Below are 21,692 nucleotides of genomic sequence, written 5' to 3' on the forward strand. Positions count from 1 at the left end.
GTCTCACACACACAGGGCCACACCTGGAGGAGAGGAGGCAAGGAGAAGTACTGCTACAAATACAATCACAACACACATTTTTTTTTTAAATGGAGAAAAAAAAAACATTTCTGAACTGGGCAGGTCACACGGTCAGGAATAATCCAGGACCCAAAGAGTGATATTTGTGAGTCTTAATTTCTGTTATGTCTTCCCAGCTAACAATTTTAGGCAGAGAGAACATTTTTGTAATGTTAACCCGTAATGTTCCCCTAATGTTTGAGTGTCCAGTTTTCCATTAGTTAGCGGAACATTCTATATATGTTTGTAAAAACCTTCTGGGAACCTTTTTAGCATGTTTTGGCATTAGAGTTAGGAAAACATTCCCTTAATGTCAAACACAACAGACCCAGAACATGTTCTCAGAATGTACAATTTGAATGTTCTAGACACATTTCATGGGACTTTGAATAACATTCACGTGTCCAGTTCTGTAGGTTAGGAGAGAAGTCCATCAACGTCCCGCCAAACATACACAGAACATGGTTGCCATGTTCTCAGAATATAAGATATTGTTCATGACACGTTTCATGAGAACAATGCAAGAACATTCGTGTCCAATTTTCGGTGGGTTAGGAGAATATTCCCGACAAATATGCACAGAATATGGTTACCATGTTCTCAGAACACAAGATATTAAAAATAGACACATTTCAAGAACATTTCTGCACAGAAAATTCTCCAGTGTTAAATTAACACTAGCTAGGTTTTCATCCAATTGACAACTGATTTTCATGTAAATATTCTAAAATCCGCATAAAAATAATATGCACATTTTCCCATCAAACAGACTTGTTGCAGATAAAAGGCTGTGAGTAATGACGTAGTGCACATAAGAATAACTTGAGGTTAAATTTCCATGTACCATATAAAAAGATACAAATTAAATGGGTTTCTATTGCATTTTCACTCTACTGATGGTTTTCTCACAAAAAAAGTGTGTTATATAGCAATTGTGCCCATTCTGGTATTGGCACATGCACTCCAGCCTAGAGCTCATATATATAGCCAAAATGATGAGATTATTATTATGGACAAACGATTAAGAATATTTTTATTTGTCAAACAGCAGCCAAGCACAGATTATCATGTCATCAAAATAAAACCCTCGATATGTATTGGAAAGAAGCAACAAACTCATAACCTTGCACTTTCACCACCCTGCGAAGTTCATCAGAACTTATTTCCTCTGTAGCCTAATAAACAGCATGATTTCCTGACCAGTCGTAGTTGAAGGACCACACGTCATCGCGTGACTCCAAGTTTATTATTTCCATATGATGATTACTATATATCAATATTTGCATATAAGTATTTCCACCAACATTTCTCACATAATTAATTTTACCGACAAAAAGATCCCACCTTGCCTAGAATATTTTGTTTTGTCGACATTTGGAAAATGTAGCGAAAAGTGTTCTGTTTCCATCAGGCCGGTCATGACATTTTTTATCCGACATGTACTTTACTCGCATAAAAAGGTTGGATGGAAACCTGGTTTATGACAGTGTTAAATTTAACACTTGATCAGTGTCTATACGGGTCCACACTTTTCAGTGTTAAATTAACACTGTGCTTAGTGCTGACGCTGTTACACTTTGCCAGTGTTTGGGAATTAACACTGTGTTATGCAAAAACACCTCATAGAATTTTGAACACTAGGAAGTGTATATAGTTTACACCAATGGTGTTATGCAATAACACCTCACATAGTATTTTTTACAATTATGTAAAGAGGTCCATATCACTTCACAATATCACTAATGTTAAATTAAGGACATTGCAACAATAGGTACAAGTCTTTACTGCCAAATGCTTTTATATAATCATTTACAAAGACTTCAGGACTGACAGTAGACAGGCTCAAACTTCAGTTAACATAACCATAGACCACTTAAACTGGTACAACACTTCCACTCACGGGTGGCCATAACAACATGAAAGCCACGGCCCCAATATCATTTCCAAGTGCACCTTTGAGTCAATTGCAGAGTTACCACCCATGACATGTACTTGTTTGTGACAGAGACATGCTTGTTGAACTTGTTCATTTTCAGTTCTGCCAAAGCAAGGGCTGTCCAGAGCATTTCTTATGCATCAGCTGTTAAAAGGGTTGAGGGTTCGAATGGTGCTCCCAAAGAGTCCATGGTGGTGGATAGGCCTTCACTGTAGGCTGCACGTGTTGCCTTTTACCAGTAGGACACAGATATTATAGGAGGTTAAGAAGGTGGACTTTGTGGCCTTTATAGCTATGGAGATTAATGGCACTGCCAAGGTGGAGACGAAGTACAGAAAAATAGATATCATTGTGCATGCGGCGGAGGGTTTCCTGGGACTGAAAAACTTCTCGGCAGACGAGCTGCATGGAGTATTGTCACAAGCTGTACCACTCTCTCAGGCCCTAGAGCCTGAGAAGAGAAATATGGAGATTTGATTTTTCTTTGTAATTTTTTTTCTCAACCCTGTCCAGTTGGTGGCTGCATTACACATTTTTGGGTTGTAGTCCGCCTTAAAACCCGAAGAAGAAGTTTCAGTCCTGTGGACTTCACCAAGTGAGTTCTTACTGGAGATTAAATGTATTATTAAAACTCTTTAGGACAATACATTAAATATATCATAAGGCCTTACTTTGATGACCAAGGTTTACCCTAACACGGCGGTGTTAGGAACCTCCTGATTTACACATTATGCAGGCTTGCAAAGTGATGTATAATTCCTATTGGAATCCAGACAGAGTTAGGACATCCAACAGTTGGAAACATTTCAGTAATGGGTGCAATAAATCTAACTGATTAGACTAGATTTTAAAAATGTTTGTTATTTATCTTTGTGTAACAGAAGATGAATCAATCAATGTAAATGCAAAAACACAGATATTAAAAACAACCCTAAAAATGTCTAACTTGCAGTACATACAGCATGCTGGCAAATTTGATAATGATGGCCGTGGTTTTGATGGGAATGTTTTACTCTCCACAGAGTAAAACTGACACAATGGCACTTTCACACTCAACACGTGTTATTAACACCAACACTGGGGTTCTTTTACACCACTACTGGGGTTCTTTTACACCACTGAGTGATAATGTCTTACAGAGTTAAATTTAACTGCTGAATCAACAATTGAAATGTTACACTGACAAATCACCACTTGGTAAGACTGGCCAATTTGCTGTGAGATATATATATAGGTTGTCAGGACGTCGCCTGATGGTCCCAAAGCTTCTTCCCATATGTTTCACTAAACATCACACCTTGTTACTATTGTCCAGCCAATTGAGGCCCTGATTGGTGAACAACTGATCCATTCATAGCTTTGTCTGTTGGCAAGGATAGAGATACTCACACAGAGCTTTGAACATAGTGTTTCGATTTACATATTTGACCTACATGAATACATTGTGCATGATCATTTATACAGTAATTATTATTCAACAGTCCTCACCTGGCATTTAAAAACTGACAACCTCCTGGTTCACGGTACGCCGATCTTCCTGCTACGCCACCATGTCAGTGTCATGTCTCGGTTAATCTGACTATTTTCATCTTTGATTGATTTACTTATTTCAGCAATTAAAGGGCTTTCAGTATAGTTGTCTCATGTTGGTGGAACATGTTAACCTGTTTTAATGATACTCCTGAATCACTATGATAAATAAAAGTTGTTTTTTTTCAGTGTACTTTTAACAAAGCTGAGATGTACTTCCAAGTGCATTCACCTTATTGCTTACAACCTTACACCTATCAAGTTGTTTCAGATCTACACAAGCGCCTAGGGAGGAGGGGGTAGTGCTTCTTCTGGACAGGACAGGGCATAACTATACTAGCCCAATAAGCACAGCCTATCCTTTATTGGGAAAGTGGTTAGGGTGTTGGTCATTGGTGCTGGTGGCCTGGGTTTGAGACCTGCTAGGGGAAATCACTCTACTCTCACATTCTTGCTGGCACACGCTTTTTCAGTTCTGCCCACCAATTTTCTATATGATTGAGGTCAGGGCTTTGTGATGGCCACTCCAATACCTTGACTTTGTTGTCCTTAAGCCATTTTGCCACAACTTTGGAAGTATGCTTGGGGTCATTGTCCATTTGGAAGACCCATTTACGAACAAGCTTTAACTTCCTGACTGATGTCTTGAGATGTTGCTTCAATATATCCACATAATGTTCCTTCCTCATGATGCCATCTATTTTGTGAAGTGCACGAGTCCCTCCTGCAGCAAAACACCCCCACAACATGATGTTGCCACCCATGTGCTTCACGGTTGGGATGGTGTTCTTCGGCTTGCAAGCCTCCCCCTTTTTCCTCCAAACATAACTATGGTCATTATGGCCAAACAGCTCTATTTTTGTTTCATCAGACCAGAGGACATTTCTCCAAAAAGTACGATTTTCGTCCCAATGTGCAGTTGCAAACCGTAGTCTAGCTTTTTTATGACGGGTTTGGAGCAGTGGCTTCTTCCTTGCTGAGCGGCCTTTCAGGTTATGTCGATGTAGGACTTGTTTTACTGTGGATATAGATACTTTGTACCTGTTTCCTCCAGCATCCTCACAAGGTCTTTTGCTGTTGTTCTGGAATTGATGCACTTTTCGCACCAAAGTACGTTAATCTCTAGGAGACAGAATGCATCTCCTTCCTTAACGGTATGACGGCTGCGTGGTCCCATGGTGTTTATACTTGCGTACTATTGTTTGTACAGATGAACGTGTTACCTTCAGGCGTTTGGAAATTACTCCCAATGATGAACCAGACTTGTGGAGGTCTACAATTTTTTTTCTGAAGTCTTGACTGATTTATTTTGATGTTGCCATGATGTCAAGCAAAGAGGCACTGAGTTTGAAGGTAGGCCTTGAAATACATCCACAGGTACACCTCCAATTGACTCAAATGATGTCAATTAGCCTATCAGAAGCTTCTAAAGCCATGACATCGTTTTCTGGAATTTTCCAAGCTGTTTAAAGGCACAATCAACTTAGTGTATGTAAACGTCTGACCCACTGGAATTGTGATAATCTGTCTGTAAACAATTGTTGGAAAAATTACTTGTGTCATGCACGAAGTAGATGTCCTAACCGACTTGCCAAAATGATAGTTTGTTAACAAGAAATGTGTGGAGGGGTTGAAAAATGAGTTTTAATGAGTCCAACCTAAGTGTATGTAAACTTCCAACTTCAACTGTATCAGACAGGTGTGTTGTAACTGTTTCCAAATAATGACATTAACTTACTTATAGTATATTGCTAAGAATGTGAGAGTAGGGTGATTACCCTAGCAGGTCTTGAACCCAGGCCACCAGCACCAATGATGAAGAATGCCCAATAAGGGATCTCTCTATGGCATGTGCTTATTAGGCCAATATATTTCAGCCATGGCCAAAAGAAACCCTAACCCCTCATGTAGATGAAACCACTTGATAGGAGTAAGCAATAGGGTGAATGCACTTTAAAGTAAATCTCAGCTCTGTTAAAAGTATACTGAAGAAAAAAAAAAAAAATGATTTGATCATAGTGATTCAAGAGTATCATTAAAAACAGGTTAACATGCCCCACCAACATTATACAACTATACTGAAAGCTCTTAAATTGCTGAAATAGGTAAATCAAATAAATAATGAGAATAGTCAGATTAACCGAAACCTGACATGGTGGCATAGCGGGATGATTGGAGTACAGTGAATCAATAGGTTGTGAGTTCAAATCCCAGGTGAGGCCATGTTGAATAATAATTACTATGAAAATGCACAATGTGGGCCTCCCGAGTGGCGCAGCGGTCTAAGGCACTGCAAGGCACTGTAATGCAGTGCTAGAGGCGTCACTACAGACCTGGGCTGTATCATAACCAGCCGGAATCCTATAGGGCGGCGCACAATTGTCCAGGTTAGGGGAGGGTCTGGCTGGGGGGGCTTAACTTGGCTCATTGTGCTCTAGTGACTCCTTGTGGCGGACCGGGCACCTGCAAGCTGACCTCGGTTGTCAGTTAAATGGTGTTGCCTCTGACACATTGGTGTGGCTGGCGGGTGTGTGTTAAGTTTGGTGGGTCATGTTTCGGAGGAGGCATGACTCAACCTTTGCCTGTTGCAGCAATGAGACAAGATTGAAAAAGGCAGTAAAAATAAATACATTCACAATGTCAAATATGTATGTTAAAAGCACTGTGTGTGGATATCCCTAACCTTGCAAAAAGACAAAAAGATATGAATGGATAAGTGGTCCACCAATCAGGACCTTGATTGGCTCAGCAACCGTAACAATGCGTGTAATTAAACTTATTTTTTGGGGGAGGGGACCATCAGGCGACATCCTGACAACTGATACACAGCAACCTTCCCATGAAAAGTGTCTAGAACATGATCTTATTCTGAGAACATGGCAACCATGTTCTGTGTATGTTTAGTTTGACGTTGATGGAATATTCTCCTAATCCACAGAACTGGACACATGCACGTTCTTCAACGTTACCATGAAGTGTGTCTAGAACATGAATATCTTATATTCTGAGAACAACCATGTTCTGGGTATATTCCATTTGACACTCAGGAAATACTCTCTTGGAAACATTCATTGCACATCACAGGAACATTCCTATGATAACATTAGTTAATTACCTAATGAGACCCTTAAGGGAACATTCTTTTTCATCCAAACATAACAATGGTCATTATGGCCAAACAGTTCTATTTTTGTTTCATCAGACCAGAGGACATTTCTCCAAAAAGTACGATCTTTGTCCCCATGTGCAGTTGCAAACCGTAGTCTGTCTTTTTTTTTTACAGATCAACAGCACCATACATACATACATACAGCTTAGCTTTTAAAGAGAGAGTGTTGCATATGCCATGGCTGATAGAGCCAGTGAGTGTATTTGTTTGAGTTGTGGGAAAGTTTGTTGTTAGCTGAGGAGAAATCCCAGAGAGAGAGGTAGCAGGAGGATTTGCATGGGGCCAGGCACTATCTGATGCTCTAGCCTGGTGTGTGTGTGTGTGGGTGAGGGGTAAACAGTTAATGATTAGGAGAGGCAGAGAGAGAAACAGGAAGGCCATGCACCTGTGGTTATTAGACCTGCTCTGGGCTATATGGTGGAGGGAGTGACAGACCCGTCAGTTCTACAAGGGATGACACATGGCCTAGACCCTAGTAGTGCATGGTTATTGTACTGCAGGTGTTACAGTGCCCAGGGAGTAAAGCTGTGTCCTATGCTGTGTTAATACCCTTAAGAGCCAGTCCTCCTTACCATGCCCCCACGTCTAGTACATCACAAACAGTGAGGAAGCCTGGAAACTGAGGCTACTCACCACAGAAAACTGGACACATTAATGTTCTTGTAACACTCCCATGAAACACGTCTACAATATTCTTATCTTAAATTCTGAGAACATGGTAACCATGTTCTGGGTAAGTTATATTTGACACTCAGGGAATGGTCTCTTGGAAACATTCCTTGCACATCACAGGAACATTCATATGCCAACATTAATTAATTACCTAATGAGACTTAAGGGAATGTTCTCTAAATTTGTGGGAACGTTTGTTGTTAGCTGAGGAGAAATCCCAGAGAGAGGTAGCAGGAGGATTTGCAGGGTGGTGCGGTCTGCCCAACTCATCACCGGGTACAAACTACCTGCCCTCCAGGACACAATGTCACAGGAAGGCCAAAAAGATCATCAAGGACAACAACCACCCGAGCCACTGCCTGTTCACCCCGCTATGATCCAGAAGGCGAAGTCAGTACAGGTGCATCAAAGCTGAGACAGAGAGACTGAAAAACATCCATCTCAAGGCTATCAGACTGTTAAATAGCCATCACATTAGAGGCTGCTGCCTATATACATAGACCTGAAATCACTGATAACTTTAATAATTGGAACACTAGTCACTTTAATAACGTATACATATTTTGCATTACTCATCTCATATGTATATACTGTATTCTATCCTATTCTACTGCATCTTAGTCTGCCACTCTGACATTGCTCATCCAAATATTTATATATTCTTAATTCCATTATTTTACTTTCGATTGTGTGTATTGTTAGATATTACTGCACTGTTGGAGCTAGAAACACAAGCATTTAACTAGAAACACAAGCATTTCACTACACACGCAATAACATCTGCTAAACACATGTATGTGTCAAATAAAATTTGATTTGACCTGTCCAGGAAGAACTCCAGACTCTAACTATAGGCTGTCAATGGGGCCTAGAGTTTTTCCTGTTCATGTGGTTGGTAGAGAAAAACTCCTGGAACATACTGCACGTACTGAGTCCCGACTCACATTGGTGACATTTCAGTCTCCAGAGTTCCTACTGTGCGAATCTAGTAGCATACACACATACGTATTATTTGCCTACACTGCAACATCCCCCAGGAGTGAGTATAATGAGGCTGACCTCAAGGCCTATTTTCAGAGCAGTCATCTTAGAAACATACTCAAAGAAAAACAAAAACATGGTGAACAATTCACCCCATCATATTACCTCAAAACCACATTGCCTAAGATTTAGTAAACAACAGTAGTGCACGACATAAATATAACGTTACTGTTATGTTAATCAACATGATGCCCAAGCCACTGGGCAAACTGCCAGCACAAATCCATATTTCTCAGTCTTCTTTCAAAATGGGATAGTGTATGAAATCACTTGAACTTTACTGAGCTTCAGCACATCTATGAGACGAGTAGCCTACAGTTTGAACACTTGCGTTGCTTCAATTGTTCAATTATATTATATTTCATATCAGACTGGCAAAACCGTGTTTCTCAGCTCGGGAGGGAAAAAAATAGTTTAATCAGCGTCGGTGCAGAAAATCATGACCGGCCGTTCATGAGGAGGGCAGATACATTGTTGCGCTTCTTCCCTCGCCACAAGCAATACATATTTAAGAGGCGGGGATGCTCCCGCAAACTGTACAGAGTTGTGGTCAACTTTACCTTCGCTGTGGTAAGAGGTTGGCTGGGTCAACGGGAGAGCATGGCAGCGATATACCGCTTTCAACTAATCCATAGCACGGAGATTCAGTCGGCGAGTAGAGTCCGATTTTTTTGACAGCTCAATCCAATCACCTTGCCTTCCGTTCGTTCGCTACATGAGCGCTCGTCCCCGCGTGAAGGTCTGTAGCCCCTCAGAAAATTATATACCAGTACTGGTTTCTGGGAAATGATGTTTCTTGAATTATTCCTTCGAATACTTAACAAAACAGAAAGCATATTTATGACTACAACTCCCAAAGTGTGGTGAGCATTGCGCGTTATTTAAAGAAACTTCTCCTAACTTTAGACACTGCTGGAGGAAGTGCAATTAAAATTTAAATCAAAAACTATACACAAACATTATGACACGCATTGTAAATAATGAGTATGCTGAAATGATAGCCTACATGTTTATGGTATAGAGTTGCAACCTTACAGTTATCAGCTGACTGATCACGTGACTGATAATGCGGAAGCATGGCTCTGTCCACAAACAAGTGGTTTTGAGCTGAATGGTGCAACAATGTTGCTTTATTGTGCGTTTTTCTTATTTTCCCTGAATGTCAAAGATGATGTGCTGTGTGTTCAAAGCAAGCCAGAACTCTCCGTCGGCGCAGAACCTGAGACGATCGTTCCGCTGGCGGTAGAGAGCTCGAGCTGTGGCTGCCACAACCTGAAGAGAGATGCAGTTGTGGATATCGAGAAGGAAAGCTCAATAATAACAGAAAACCCTGCTGTCAAATACTCGAAAAAGTCAAATGAAAGGCATACAGACACTCAGACGAATGGAGAAGAATCTGATACTCGTAGTCAGGTATTATAGCAAGCGTTCACATCGTTATAGAGATAACGTTAAATACTAATGGCCTCTTTATGTAGGCACTAACTCCACAATGGTTCTTTGGACAAAGTCTATGAGGAAATGACTGGCGTTTTTGTAGGGTTTTTGGATTAACGCCGAAAATAAGGTCTGTAGTAAACACAGGGTTAGGAGATAATTTACATTTTGTTATATAAGAGTCATCAGCTAATTTATAAAGGTCATGTTAACTGACTGATTAACTGTATGCAGACCCGCGAGCAACTGCGGCCGCTCATGATGAGTTAGATTTTTTGTGGCCCTCACCCCCACCAAAGCTGTGTGTGTGTGTCTGATGGTCCAGATGTGTGTCTGTTGATTATCCAGGTGCTTGTCTGTTGTCTGTTGATGGTCCTGGTGTGTGTCTGTTGTCTGTTGATGGTCCTGGTGTGTGTTTGTTGTCTGTTGATGGTCCCGGTGTGTGTCTATTGATGGTCCTGGTGTGTGTCTGTTGATGGTCCTGGTGTGTGTCTGTTGATGGTCCAGATGTGTGTATGTTGTCTGTTGATGGTCCTGGTGTGTGTCTGTTGATGGTCCAGATGTGTATATGTTGTCTGTTGATGGTCCCGGTGTGTGCCTGTTGATGGTCCAGGTGCGTGTCTGTTGTCTGTTGATGGTCCTGGTGTGTGTCTGTTGTCTGTTGATGGTCCCGGTGTGTGTCTATTGATGGGACCGGGTGTGTGTCTGTTGATGGTTCAGATGTGTGTCTGTTGATGGTCCTGGTGTGTGTCTGTTGATGGTCCTGATGTGTGTTTGTTGTCTGTTGATGGTCCTGGTGTGTGTCTGTTGTCTGTTGATGGCCCTGGTGCGTGTCCGTTGATGGTCCTGGTGTGTGTCTGTTGATGGTTCAGATGTTGTCTGTTGATGGCCCTGGTGCGTGTCCGTTGATGGTCCTGGTGTGTGTCTGTTGATGGTCCTGGTGTGTGTCTGTTGATGGTCCTGGTGTGTGTCTGTTGATGGTCCTGGTGTGTGTCTGTTGATGGTTCAGATGTGTGTGTGTGTGTGTGTGTGTGTGTGTGTGTGTGTGTGTGTGTGTGTGTGTCTGATTGTCCAGATGTGTGTCTGTTGATTATCCAGGTGCGTGTCTGTTGATGGTCCTGGTGTGTGTCTTTTGGATGGTCCTGGTGTGCGTCTGTTGTCTGTTGATGGTCCTGGTGTGTGTCTGTTGTCTGTTGATGGTCCTGGTGTGTGTCTGTTGATGGTCCAGATGTGTGTATGTTGTCTGTTGATGGTCCTGATGTGTGTCTGTTGATGGTCCTGGTGTGTGTCTGTTGTCTGTTGATGGTCCTGGTGTGTGTCTGTTGTCTGTTGATGGTCCTGGTGTGTATCTGTTGATGGTCCTGGTGTGTATCTGTTGATGGTCCTGGTGTGTGTCTGTTGACGGTCCTGGTGTGTGTCTGTTGATGGTCCTGGTGTGTGTCTGTTGATGGTCCTGGTGTGTGTCTGTTGATGGTCCTGGTGTGTGTCTGTTGATGGTCCAGATGTGTGTATGTTGTCTGTTGATGGTCCTGATGTGTATCTGTTGTCTGTTGATGGTCCTGGTGTGTGTCTGTTGATGGTTCTGGTGTGTGTCTGTTGATGGTCCTGGTGTGTGTCTGTTGATGGTCCTGATGTGTGTGTGTGTGTGTGTGATGGTCCTGATGTGTCTGTTGTTTGTAGATGTCTGTTGTCTGATGGTCCTGTTGTGTGCCTGTAGATGGTCCTGATCCCAGGAGGGGAGTTCCTGATGGGTACAGACAACCCTGGCATCCCCCAGGACGGGGAGGGTCCCCAGAGGAGGGTGCACCTGGACCATTTCTACATGGACGCTCATGAGGTCAGCAACCGCCACTTCCAGAGCTTCATCAACGCCACGGGCTACATCACTGAGGTAGGTTTTTAAAATGTAACTGACTTTATTGAGATTAGTCTTATTGATATCAAGTGTCTCTTTTTCTGAATGGAGACCTGCTGGTCAAAGACAGAAGTAGTGTCAGGAGTGTTACAAATGAATTACAAACATGAAAACATACATTGCCTCACACATGTGGAATTGTGGTTTACTCTGAGACAGCCATGCTGACAGATGTCACTCTATAGAAGTGATTGCTCCCTTCTCTGATTTATTGTTATAAGATGCTTTCACTTCTCTCTCCCCACTCTGTGTTCCTACAGGCAGAGAGGTTTGGAGATTCGTTTGTTTTCGAGGGGGTGTTGAGTGAGGAGGTCAAAAGCCAGATATCCCAGGCAGTAAGTACCCTTCAGAGCAAAAAAGATAGGAAGATACATTTAATTCTCCCAAGGCAAGGGATATGTATTGTGCATCCATCATGCTGATGAAATGAAGTGACGGCTGCATTCAATGTTCTATTGTAAACTTCTTTAAGTGTTGTTTACATCTAGCCTAGGTGCTAGCGTGACTGTTTCTGCATTCAACAATGCCTCTTCCTAGACAAAAGCGAAACAGGAGTTGGCTAAAGAAAATACGGGCGTCCAGGCTAGTATAGCCTACTTCTTGTTTTCATAGCTGTTTCAGTCCTGCACACACAGGGCCCTAACTTGAGTTCCATCTGCATTGCTCCAATTTTTTTGCATCAATGAGCATGTGTACAAATTTAGTCTACGGCCCATGGAGAGGCAATGTTGTGGTTTCTCATTCTGTCATCTGATGACATTCCAATAGACCCCCAATTTATCAGTCTCCTTTGATGATGCTTTGAAGCCTGTATAGAGAGGTGACTGCCCTCTGGTTTAATTATTGAGCAGCGTTCACTCCGCTCCACAGCAGACAGCCAAGTAATTCTCCCTGGGGTAGTACAGGTCATTTAGGCTGTATAGTGGAACTCTCTCAACATGGAGTATACAAGAGGGAATCACTATGATTGGTCCTCAGATCCTCAAAAGGTTTTACAGCTGCACCATCGAGAGCATCCTAACGGGTTGCATCACTGCCTGGTATGTCCACCTGGCCTTGCAGTCCACCTGGCCTTGCTGCTGTTCCAGTTTCAACTGTTCTGCCTGCGGCTATGGAACCCTGACCTGTCCACCGGACGTGCTACCTGTCCCAGACCTGCTGTTTTCAACTCTCTAGAGACCGCAGGAGCGGTAGAGATACTCTTAATGATCGGCTATGAAAAGCCAACTGACATTTACTCCTGATTATTATTTGACCATGCTGGTCATTTATGAACATTTGAACATCTTGGCCATGTTCTGTTATAATCTCCACCCGGCACAGCCAGAAGAGGACTGGCCACCCCTCATAGCCTGGTTCCTCTCTAGGTTTCTTCCTAGGTTTTGGCCTTTCTAGGGAGTTTTTCCTAGCCGCCGCGCTTCTACACCTGCATTGCTTGCTGTTTGGGGTTTTAGGCGATGTCAGAGGAAGGCCCAGAAATTGTCAGACTCCAGCCACCATAGTCATAGACTGTTCTCTCTGCTACCACACGGCAAGCGGTACCAGAGTGCCAAGTCTAGTTCCAAGAGGCTTCTAAACAGAGTCACATTGACTCTGTACCGGTACCCCCTGTATATAGCCCCCCTATTGTTATTTACTGCTGCTCTTTAATTATTTGTATTTTCTTAAAACTGAACGTTGGTTAAGGGCTTGTAAGTAAGCATTTCACTGTAAGGTCTACTACACCTGTTGTATTCAGCGCATGTGACAAATAACATTTTATTTGATATAATGCCAGTAACTGTTAAAGGTTCACACACACACACACACACACACACACACACACACACACACACACACACACACACACACACACACACACACACACACACACACACACACACACACACACACACACACACACATCGTACTGACACATAGTACTGGAATTCAATGTCATCAAATTAGATTACAGTATGATTTCAACATAGCCAACTGTAAACATGATATGTCTTTACAAACAACTTCCTATGCGCACACGTCTTACTCTGAAAACTGGAAGTTAATTACTGTTGTCCTCATGGGATGGAGGATATTGGGGCACACACATTAGCATGTAATCAGGCACAGATGGATGTGCTCACTGGTTAACATGGTGATTGAGAGAGCAAGGTTACTACTTCACACGCTTTGTTTTCCTTCTGGAACTTGGACTGCTGTTTGAACTTTCTGCTTTTTTCTCTGTATCTTTTACCTCAGTATTACTATACAGATCCCTGTGCATTAGGTTGGATTCAATTATTTATTCCATTTTTTATTCAAACCTGTTGTGATGTACTCCCAAAGCTGAGTTGTTTAGTGTGACTGACGAATTGGCTTAGAAAAGCACATATGTTTTTGAAGGCTGTTGACACCTTTTTCCAAGACACCAACATCTTACACCGTTATTTTTAGTTGTGTAAAAAACACTGTTTTGTTTGGGAGTCAAATGAAGAAAACAAACACCCCTGTATGATGGCAGAGCTTTAAAATGCAGAGCAACAGCCACAGAGCAGGACAAAGTGGCACCTGCCTAGTTTCCTTTAAGTATCCATTCTCTAACACTACCTTTTGGGCTGGTGTGGTGTAGTGGGTTAACATTTCACACACACAATGTTGATTCACACTTTCTATTTCTCTGAACTAGTTTGGGGGGAGTGAGAGAGAGAGACGGGGGAGGGAGAGAGATTTATGTTATGTGTAGACTGTTGGTGGACTATAGACATGGGGTGCAGATTCAGTTGAAGCGGGGACTGGGAGAGGAGGGTGTTTTAGAGGTGGCGAAAGAGTGTGTAAACAAACACTGCTTGGTTAGGAATGTAGCACTACCCCCCCCCCCCTTCACACTCAACTATTAGACTGTGTGTTTGTGCGTTTTTGTTTGTGTGTGCGCCAGTGCACACTCGGCCTGACCACCATGACATCAGTTCCTGATAAATTGTGTTCTGTCTACCTGTGTGACATAGCGGCTGTTGTGACTTCCTGGTTGTCAGGTGGCTGCTGCCCCCTGGTGGTTGCCTGTCAGAGAAGCAGACTGGAGGCACCCTGAGGGCCCCGACTCCAGCATCACAGACAGGTAGGAGTTACATCGCTATACTGGCTCATTCTAATGAGATCCAGTGTCTACCAGTATCTGTATGTCACAGATGGGTAGAGGTCTGTTGATAAACTGATGGTTCTTATGACTCAGGTTGAAGTTGTGTGTTTGGTTCCTGCTTGAGCCAAATGTACAAAGTATACAGTATGTGTTGCTATACTACTAAATTACCATGTATTATGATGTTATTATTAACCATACCCTGGTTGTGTTAGCAGGCTGGACCACCCTGTGCTGCATGTGTCATGGCAGGACGCTGTGGCCTACTGCTCCTGGGCCCACAAGAGACTACCCACAGAGGCTGAGTGGGAGTACGCCTGCAGAGGAGGCCTACAGGACAGGTAGTGTAATGTGTGTGTGAGGGAACAACCCCACTACTAATATATATATAAATAGAGATTAAGTATATTGAAGCAATAAGGCCTGAGGGGGTGTGGTGTATGGCCAATATACCATGGCTAAAGGCTGTTCTTACTCATGGCGCGTCATGTAGTGCCTGGATACAGCCATGAGCCATGGTATATTGGCCATATACCACAAAACCCTGAGGTGCCTTATTGCTATTATAAAATAGTTACCAATGTAATTTTTAAAATGTTTACCTCTATTTATGTAGGCAAGTCGGTTAAGAACAAATTATTATGTTCAATGACGGCCTAGGAACAGTGGGTTAACTGCCTTGTTCAGGGGCAGAACGACAGATTTTTACCTTGTCAGCTCGGGGATTCGATCGGTCACTAGTCCAACGCTCTAACCACTAGGTTACCTGCCGCCTCACTAATTAAAACAGTAAAAATATTTGTTTTGTCATACCCGTGGTATACGATCTGATATACCACAGTTTTCAGCCAATCCGTATTCAGGGCTCAAACCACACAGATTATAATATGTTATGTGCCACAATTCCTACAGTACACCTTTTAATCCTTGCACAGTTCTAGTAGTGCCTATCTTTATCCACTGCCCTGATCATATGTTCCTGTATTTCAGACTTTACCCGTGGGGGAACAAACTGAAACCTAAAGGACAGCACTACGCCAACCTCTGGCAGGGAAAGTTCCCCACACACAACTCAGAAGAGGACGGGTACACCAAAACCTCACCAGTAAGAGATGGGGAGAGACAGTTACTGAGAGAGAGAGAGAGACCGAGACAGAGAATGAGAAAGAATGTGACTTAAATACAGTATGTAAAATTGGTCTGACTTGACTAAAAGACTGTGAAAACAAAGGGCTCAGGGGAGTCTGTTTACTCCCATGTTAGGGAGGCAGGGTGGCCCTTACCCACAATCCATTGTGATGAAACAGGAAGTTGATCTCTGATTCAGCCACTGCTTACCAACAGGAACTGTGTGTCATTGGAGATTAGAGAGATAATCAAGTTAAGAATGTCACAACACCAGCAGCTCACAGCTGCTCTAGATCACATGAATAACATTGAGAACATTCATGAATTGCATAGTAATAGTGAAATGATACTATTTGATATGATTTGTCTCACTTCAATGGCTGCTGAGATTTATCGTCTCCATTCTTTTACAGGTCTTTCAGGGTTACACTTTCTATGACGTATACACTACCGTTAAAAACGTAGAAATGTCCTTGTCTTTGAAAGAAAAGCACATTTTTTGTCCATTAAAATAACATCAAATTAATCAGTAATACAGTGTAGACATTGTTAATGTTGTAAATGACTATTGTAGCTGGAAATGGCTGATTTCTTTTTATGGAATATCTACATAGGCATACAGAGGCCCATTATCAACAACCATCACTTCCAATGGAACGTTGTGTTAGCTAATCCAAGTTTATCATTTTAAAAGGCTAATAGATCATTAGAAAACCCTTTTGAAATTATGTTAGTACAGCTGGAAACTTGTTCTGATTAAAGAAGCAATAAAACTAGCCTTCTTTAGACTAGTTGAGTATCTGGAGCATCAGCATTTGTGGGTTTGATTACAGGCTCTCTGTACGCCTATGTAGATATTCCGTAAAAAAATCTGCCGTTTCCAGCTAGAATAGTCATTTACAACATTAACCATGTCTACACTGTATTTCTGATCAATTTGATGGTGTAGAATGTGAAAGTATCTATCTCATATCTTTCTATGTCTGCAGGTGAAGTCATTTCCTGCAAATGGCTATGGCCTGTACAACATGGTAGGGAATGCATGGGAGTGGACATCTGACTGGTGGACTGTACACCACACCACAGATGAACGGCACAACCCGGTAATACACACACACTTTTTATGTCACATCTGTGAGGATTTCCTCTTGATGTTTTGATATTTTCTCTCCTCCCTTTTGCAGGCAGGTCCACCATCAGGCACAGACCGAGTGAAGAAAGGAGGCTCCTACATGTGCCATAAGGTAACCTTCATGCAATTACTATTTCTATGGCCACAAGCACTGTTCATGACACAAACTGTTCACACCCCTTTTGATGGCGGATAGAACATTTAGCAGGTTTAAAGCTCATTTTCTTGCAATTCTATACATTTTCCCATGTCTAATGTGTATTCATGTGATATTTGAGTGACTCAAACATTATAACAAAATCTACTGGCTAAAAAACATAACTAAAAAAAATTTGCTGACATGGGCTAGTTGATCTGTACATTTCTGACAAGTTATAAATTGCTCTCTAAGGTATCCAATGACTGACATGACAAGAGGAAAACTAATGGTGCACTAACCAATTTCAAAATTACACCTATAGAAGTCAAACACACACCTACATACTAGAGCCTAGCCGGTCTCGGGAAAAAGCAGTGGTTCCCAAACTGTGGGGCATGCCCCACTTGCCGACACCTCGCACCTCCCACAGTTTGGGAACCACTGCTTTAGCCTAGTGCAATCAAGTACAGTGGGATACAACCATCCCAGCTCTGCAGATTTTGCTGCAAAGAGACCGAATCCTTAAATCATTTGTTTTGGTTCGTTCAATATGTAGCTTGTTTTTGGTTGCAGGTTAAGGAATGGCTGAAGAATTACAACATTTATCTAGAGGTAACTCTATAAATAGCACTGCTGGGGGGTTTTAAAAAGTCATAGTCAATCGATCAATAATATAATAATACTCATATCAAAAAAAAATCTTTCATTTACAATATGTAAAAACTATGAGAATAGAAAGGTTCAGAAATGTTGTGAAATATCGAAGCATAGTTGAAAAACATATGGCAAATTGAAATCAAAACTGAATGGTCTTCAGAGATGGGAATGGGAATAAGATTACTATTGTAAAATATACTGTGTCAGTAAAATGTATATAGTATGTATAAGCTGGAAGTAGAAGCCTAAGTTTTTTTGTCCATTTGTTTACTCCAATTAGGGGAGGGGTGGTAGGGTTAGGGGAAATGATAAATAAAATATATACAAAAAAAAGTTTATATTTACAAAAAAATGTATGGGTGTTTGGAAATGATGCAGACAATTACATTGATGGAAACCACAATCTATTTGCAATATTAAAGCTGATCTACCCACACACAAAAAAAGTACAGTGGGCCTTTCTGTATGGAGGGGTGTGTTGTCTGTGTGTGGGTGGTTCAGAGACCGGCTCTGGTGTGTAGGTGTGTGTTTGACTTCTATGCCCATGTAGAATAGCCTGACTCGGATACCACAGCTAGAGAGAGAGTCTTGCAGCTTGAATTACACAACGTACTGTTGTAATTTGTAACAAAAGGGAGCTGTATACAACCTCCGCCTGCTTAACAGCAAAGGGGGAAATGATTTAAGGGGAAAAACATACTTCTACTTTTCCTAGTACAGTTGCTAGGTGATCCTCTGGGAGGCTCAATATGCTGTCTTCCACAGTATACTGAGCTATTAGCCCCGCCTCCTCTGGTTGCCTTGGTGTTGCGATTGACAGCATGCAAAACGATTCCCAAGCACCAACCTGGGTTTATTTCATCTGAGGGGGTCATGTGAAGGAGGAAAGGACTTCAATCTAACGGGCTTTGTGATTGTAAAACAAACGTTGGCCCTGTTTAAATACTTCAAAATACAGTACCAGTCAAAAGTTTGGACACCTTCTCATTCAAAGGTTTTTCTTAATTTTTACAATTTTCTACATTGTAGAATAATAGTGAAGACATCAAAACTATGAAATAGCACATATGGAATCATGTAGTAACAAAAAAAGTGTTAAACAAATCAAAATATATTTTATAATTTTGATGCTTTAAAGTAGCCACCTTTTGTCTTGATGACAGCTTTGCACACTCTTGGCATTCTCTCAACCAGCTTCACCTGGAATGTTTTTCCAACAGTCTTGAAGGAGTTCCCACATATGCTGGGCATTTGTTGGCTGCTTTTTCTTCACTCTGCCGGTCAAACTCATCCCAAACCATCTCAATTGGGTTGAGGTCGGGTGATTGTGGAGGCCAGGTCATCTGATGCAGCACCCCATCACTTTCCTTCTTGGTCAAATAGCCCTTACACAGCCTGGAGGTGTGTTGGGTCACATTGTCCTGTTGAAAAACAAATGATAGTCCTACCAAGCGCAAACCAGATGGTATGGCGTATCGCTGCAGAGTGCTGTGGTAGCCATGCTGGTCAAGTGTGCCTTGAATTCTAAATAAATCACAGACCGTGCCACCAGCAAAGCACCATCACACCTCCTCTTCCATAATTCAAGGAGATCATCCGTTCACCTACTCTGCGTCTCACAAATACACAGAGGTTGGAACCAAAAATCTCAAATATGGACTCATCAGACCAAAGGACAAATTTCCACCGGTCTAATGTCTATTGCTCGTGTTTCTTGGCCCAAGCAAGTCTCTTCTTATTATTGCTGTCCTTTAGTAGTGGTTTCTTTGCAGCAATTTGACCATGAAGGCCTGATTCACACAGTCTTGACATGTGTCTGTTACTTGAACTCTGTTAAGAATTTATTTGGGTTGCAATTTTTGAGGCTGGCAACTCTAATGAACTCATCCTCTGCAGCAGAGGTAACTCTGGGTCTTCCTTTCCTGTGGCGGTCCTCATGAGAGACCGTTTCATCATAGCGCTTGATGTTTTTTGCGACTGCACTTGAAGAAACGTTCAAAGTTCTTGACATTTTCCGGATTGACTGACCTTCATGTCTTAAAGTAATGATGGACTGTCGTTTCTCTTTGCTTATTTGAGCTGTTCTTAAATACCACCCCTACCTTGTCACAACACAACTGATTGGGTCAAATGCATTAAGAAGAAAAGAAAATCCACAAATTAACTTTTAACAAGGCACACCTGTTAATTGAAATGCATTCCAGGTGACTACCTCATGAAACTGGTTGAGAGAATGCTAAGTGTGCGCAAAGCTGTCATCAAGGCAAAGGGTGGCTACTTTGAAGAATCTCAAATGTAAAATATATTTTGATTTGTGTAACACTTTTTTGGTTACTACATGATTCCATATGAGTTATTTCAAAGTTTTGATGTCTTCACTATTATTCTACAATGTAGAAAATAGTAAAAAGAAAAGAAAAATTCTCAAATGAGTAGGTGTGTCCAAACTTTTGATTGGTACTGTACATCCTTCCCATCCTACGTTCTATATTCTATGGAGTAATCACTGATTTGCCGTAACTCTGGATTGGTGAATGCTAAAGGAAACACTACTTTCCAAAATGAGCACTTTAAAAATATATATTCTTTGTGTCTTGGATGCTTTCAATCTAATGCACATTGCTATCAATCTAATGTACATTGACGTATGATTTTCTGTTTCTGTTTCTCTCTCTCTATCTCTACCACTCCAGTCATACTGTTACAGGTACAGGTGTGCAGCACGGAGTCAGAACACCCCTGACAGCTCTGCCTCTAACCTAGGGTTCCGCTGTGTCTCCCAGGAGCAGCCGTAACCTTTCACCCTTGACCCTGACATGGGTAGTCTGACTTTTCCCTTTTTGTACCATTCCCCATTGGCTCTAGTCTAGGGTGCTAACTCTGCCTACCTTGCCCACCAGGCGAAACAAATCAAGTGCACCTCTTCATACAGCCAGTGATGTCAGTGTTGTTCATGAAATGCAGGATTACCGCGTGACAATTGGAGATTTATGGAATATATTTTGTTGTAAAATATTTAAAAAATGTCTATGTGAATGAATAAATATTCAAAAGGAACATGTGTGAGGTGACATTGTTTTGGTATGAAGACATTTCACAGATTGATTTAGTAGAACTCTTATTATGTAAACTTTAGTCAAGTCCCCTGTTCTTGCTATGAAATTTTATTTTTTATTTATTTATCTGTTATTTTACCAGGTAAGTTGACTGAGAACACGTTCTCATTTGCAGCAACGACCTGGGGAATAGTTACAGGGGAGAGGAGGGGGATGAATGAGCCAATTGTAAAAATAAAGACAAAAACTCACATATTTCCTATGCTCTTTATATCCAAGTGAACAGAATATCTGGTACAATTATAATTCAAATGAACCAAATGCATTTAACATTATTCGTCAAAAATTGCCATCACCTATTGTGAAAATACAACGTTGTTTATTATGCTCTCATTACGTAGCCACTCTGTTAGACAGTAGAAGTTTGCCACTATTTAAATAGTTCTCAATTGTTGTCTGTGCCTTTCTGTGATCAATGGAATTGAACATCCTCTTTTAATTTTTTTAATGTTTTATTTCAGAATGAAATGGGATTCATTTATATTTAATTCCATGTACACGTGTGATATGCAGATAGTGTTTGATTGTGGCCCGCAATTCGGGGCGCTCCTGAATGTGGGCATTCACATTCAGGCCCCCCTTCGAGCATCCCATTGGTTCCTGCAAGAACGCCCTCCTCAAGCATCGCATTGGTTCCTGCATGAA

General features: G+C 41.7%; 1 protein-coding gene across 2 annotated transcripts; it reads left to right on the forward strand.

Moving 5' to 3' along the window:
• Positions 1-9,470: 9,470 nt before the first annotated feature.
• Positions 9,471-21,014, forward strand: sumf1 (sulfatase modifying factor 1). 2 transcript variants are annotated; one of them, XM_038969946.1, is made up of 9 exons: positions 9,471-9,821; positions 11,563-11,736; positions 12,021-12,095; positions 14,772-14,854; positions 15,091-15,216; positions 15,866-15,980; positions 16,993-17,106; positions 17,188-17,247; positions 20,625-21,014. In XM_038969946.1, exons 1-9 carry the CDS (start codon positions 9,531-9,533, stop codon positions 20,724-20,726), a joined length of 1,140 nt encoding a protein of 379 aa, XP_038825874.1. In that variant the 5' UTR covers positions 9,471-9,530; the 3' UTR covers positions 20,727-21,014. The 2 variants fall into 2 exon arrangements, with proteins under 2 accessions (XP_038825874.1, XP_038825875.1); XM_038969947.1 differs by having other exon boundaries at positions 15,094-15,216; positions 20,625-21,012.
• The last annotated feature ends 678 nt before the right edge of the window (positions 21,015-21,692 follow it).

Source organism: Salvelinus namaycush, chromosome 2, assembly GCF_016432855.1.
Source record: "Salvelinus namaycush isolate Seneca chromosome 2, SaNama_1.0, whole genome shotgun sequence".
In the NCBI taxonomy this organism is placed as follows: domain Eukaryota; kingdom Metazoa; phylum Chordata; class Actinopteri; order Salmoniformes; family Salmonidae; genus Salvelinus; species Salvelinus namaycush.

What these genes read in the sequence shown, in the direction of transcription:
- sumf1 (XM_038969946.1), top strand. Translation starts at nt 9,531, where the DNA reads ATGTTGCTTTATTGTGCGTTTTTCTTATTTTCCCTGAATGTCAAAGAT. An exon ending in AATCTGATACTCGTAGTCAG is followed by an intron (nt 9,822 to 11,562) that starts GTATTATAGCAA and finishes GTGTGCCTGTAG; the next exon opens with ATGGTCCTGATCCCAGGAGG. An exon ending in AAAGCCAGATATCCCAGGCA is followed by an intron (nt 12,096 to 14,771) that starts GTAAGTACCCTT and finishes CCTGGTTGTCAG; the next exon opens with GTGGCTGCTGCCCCCTGGTG.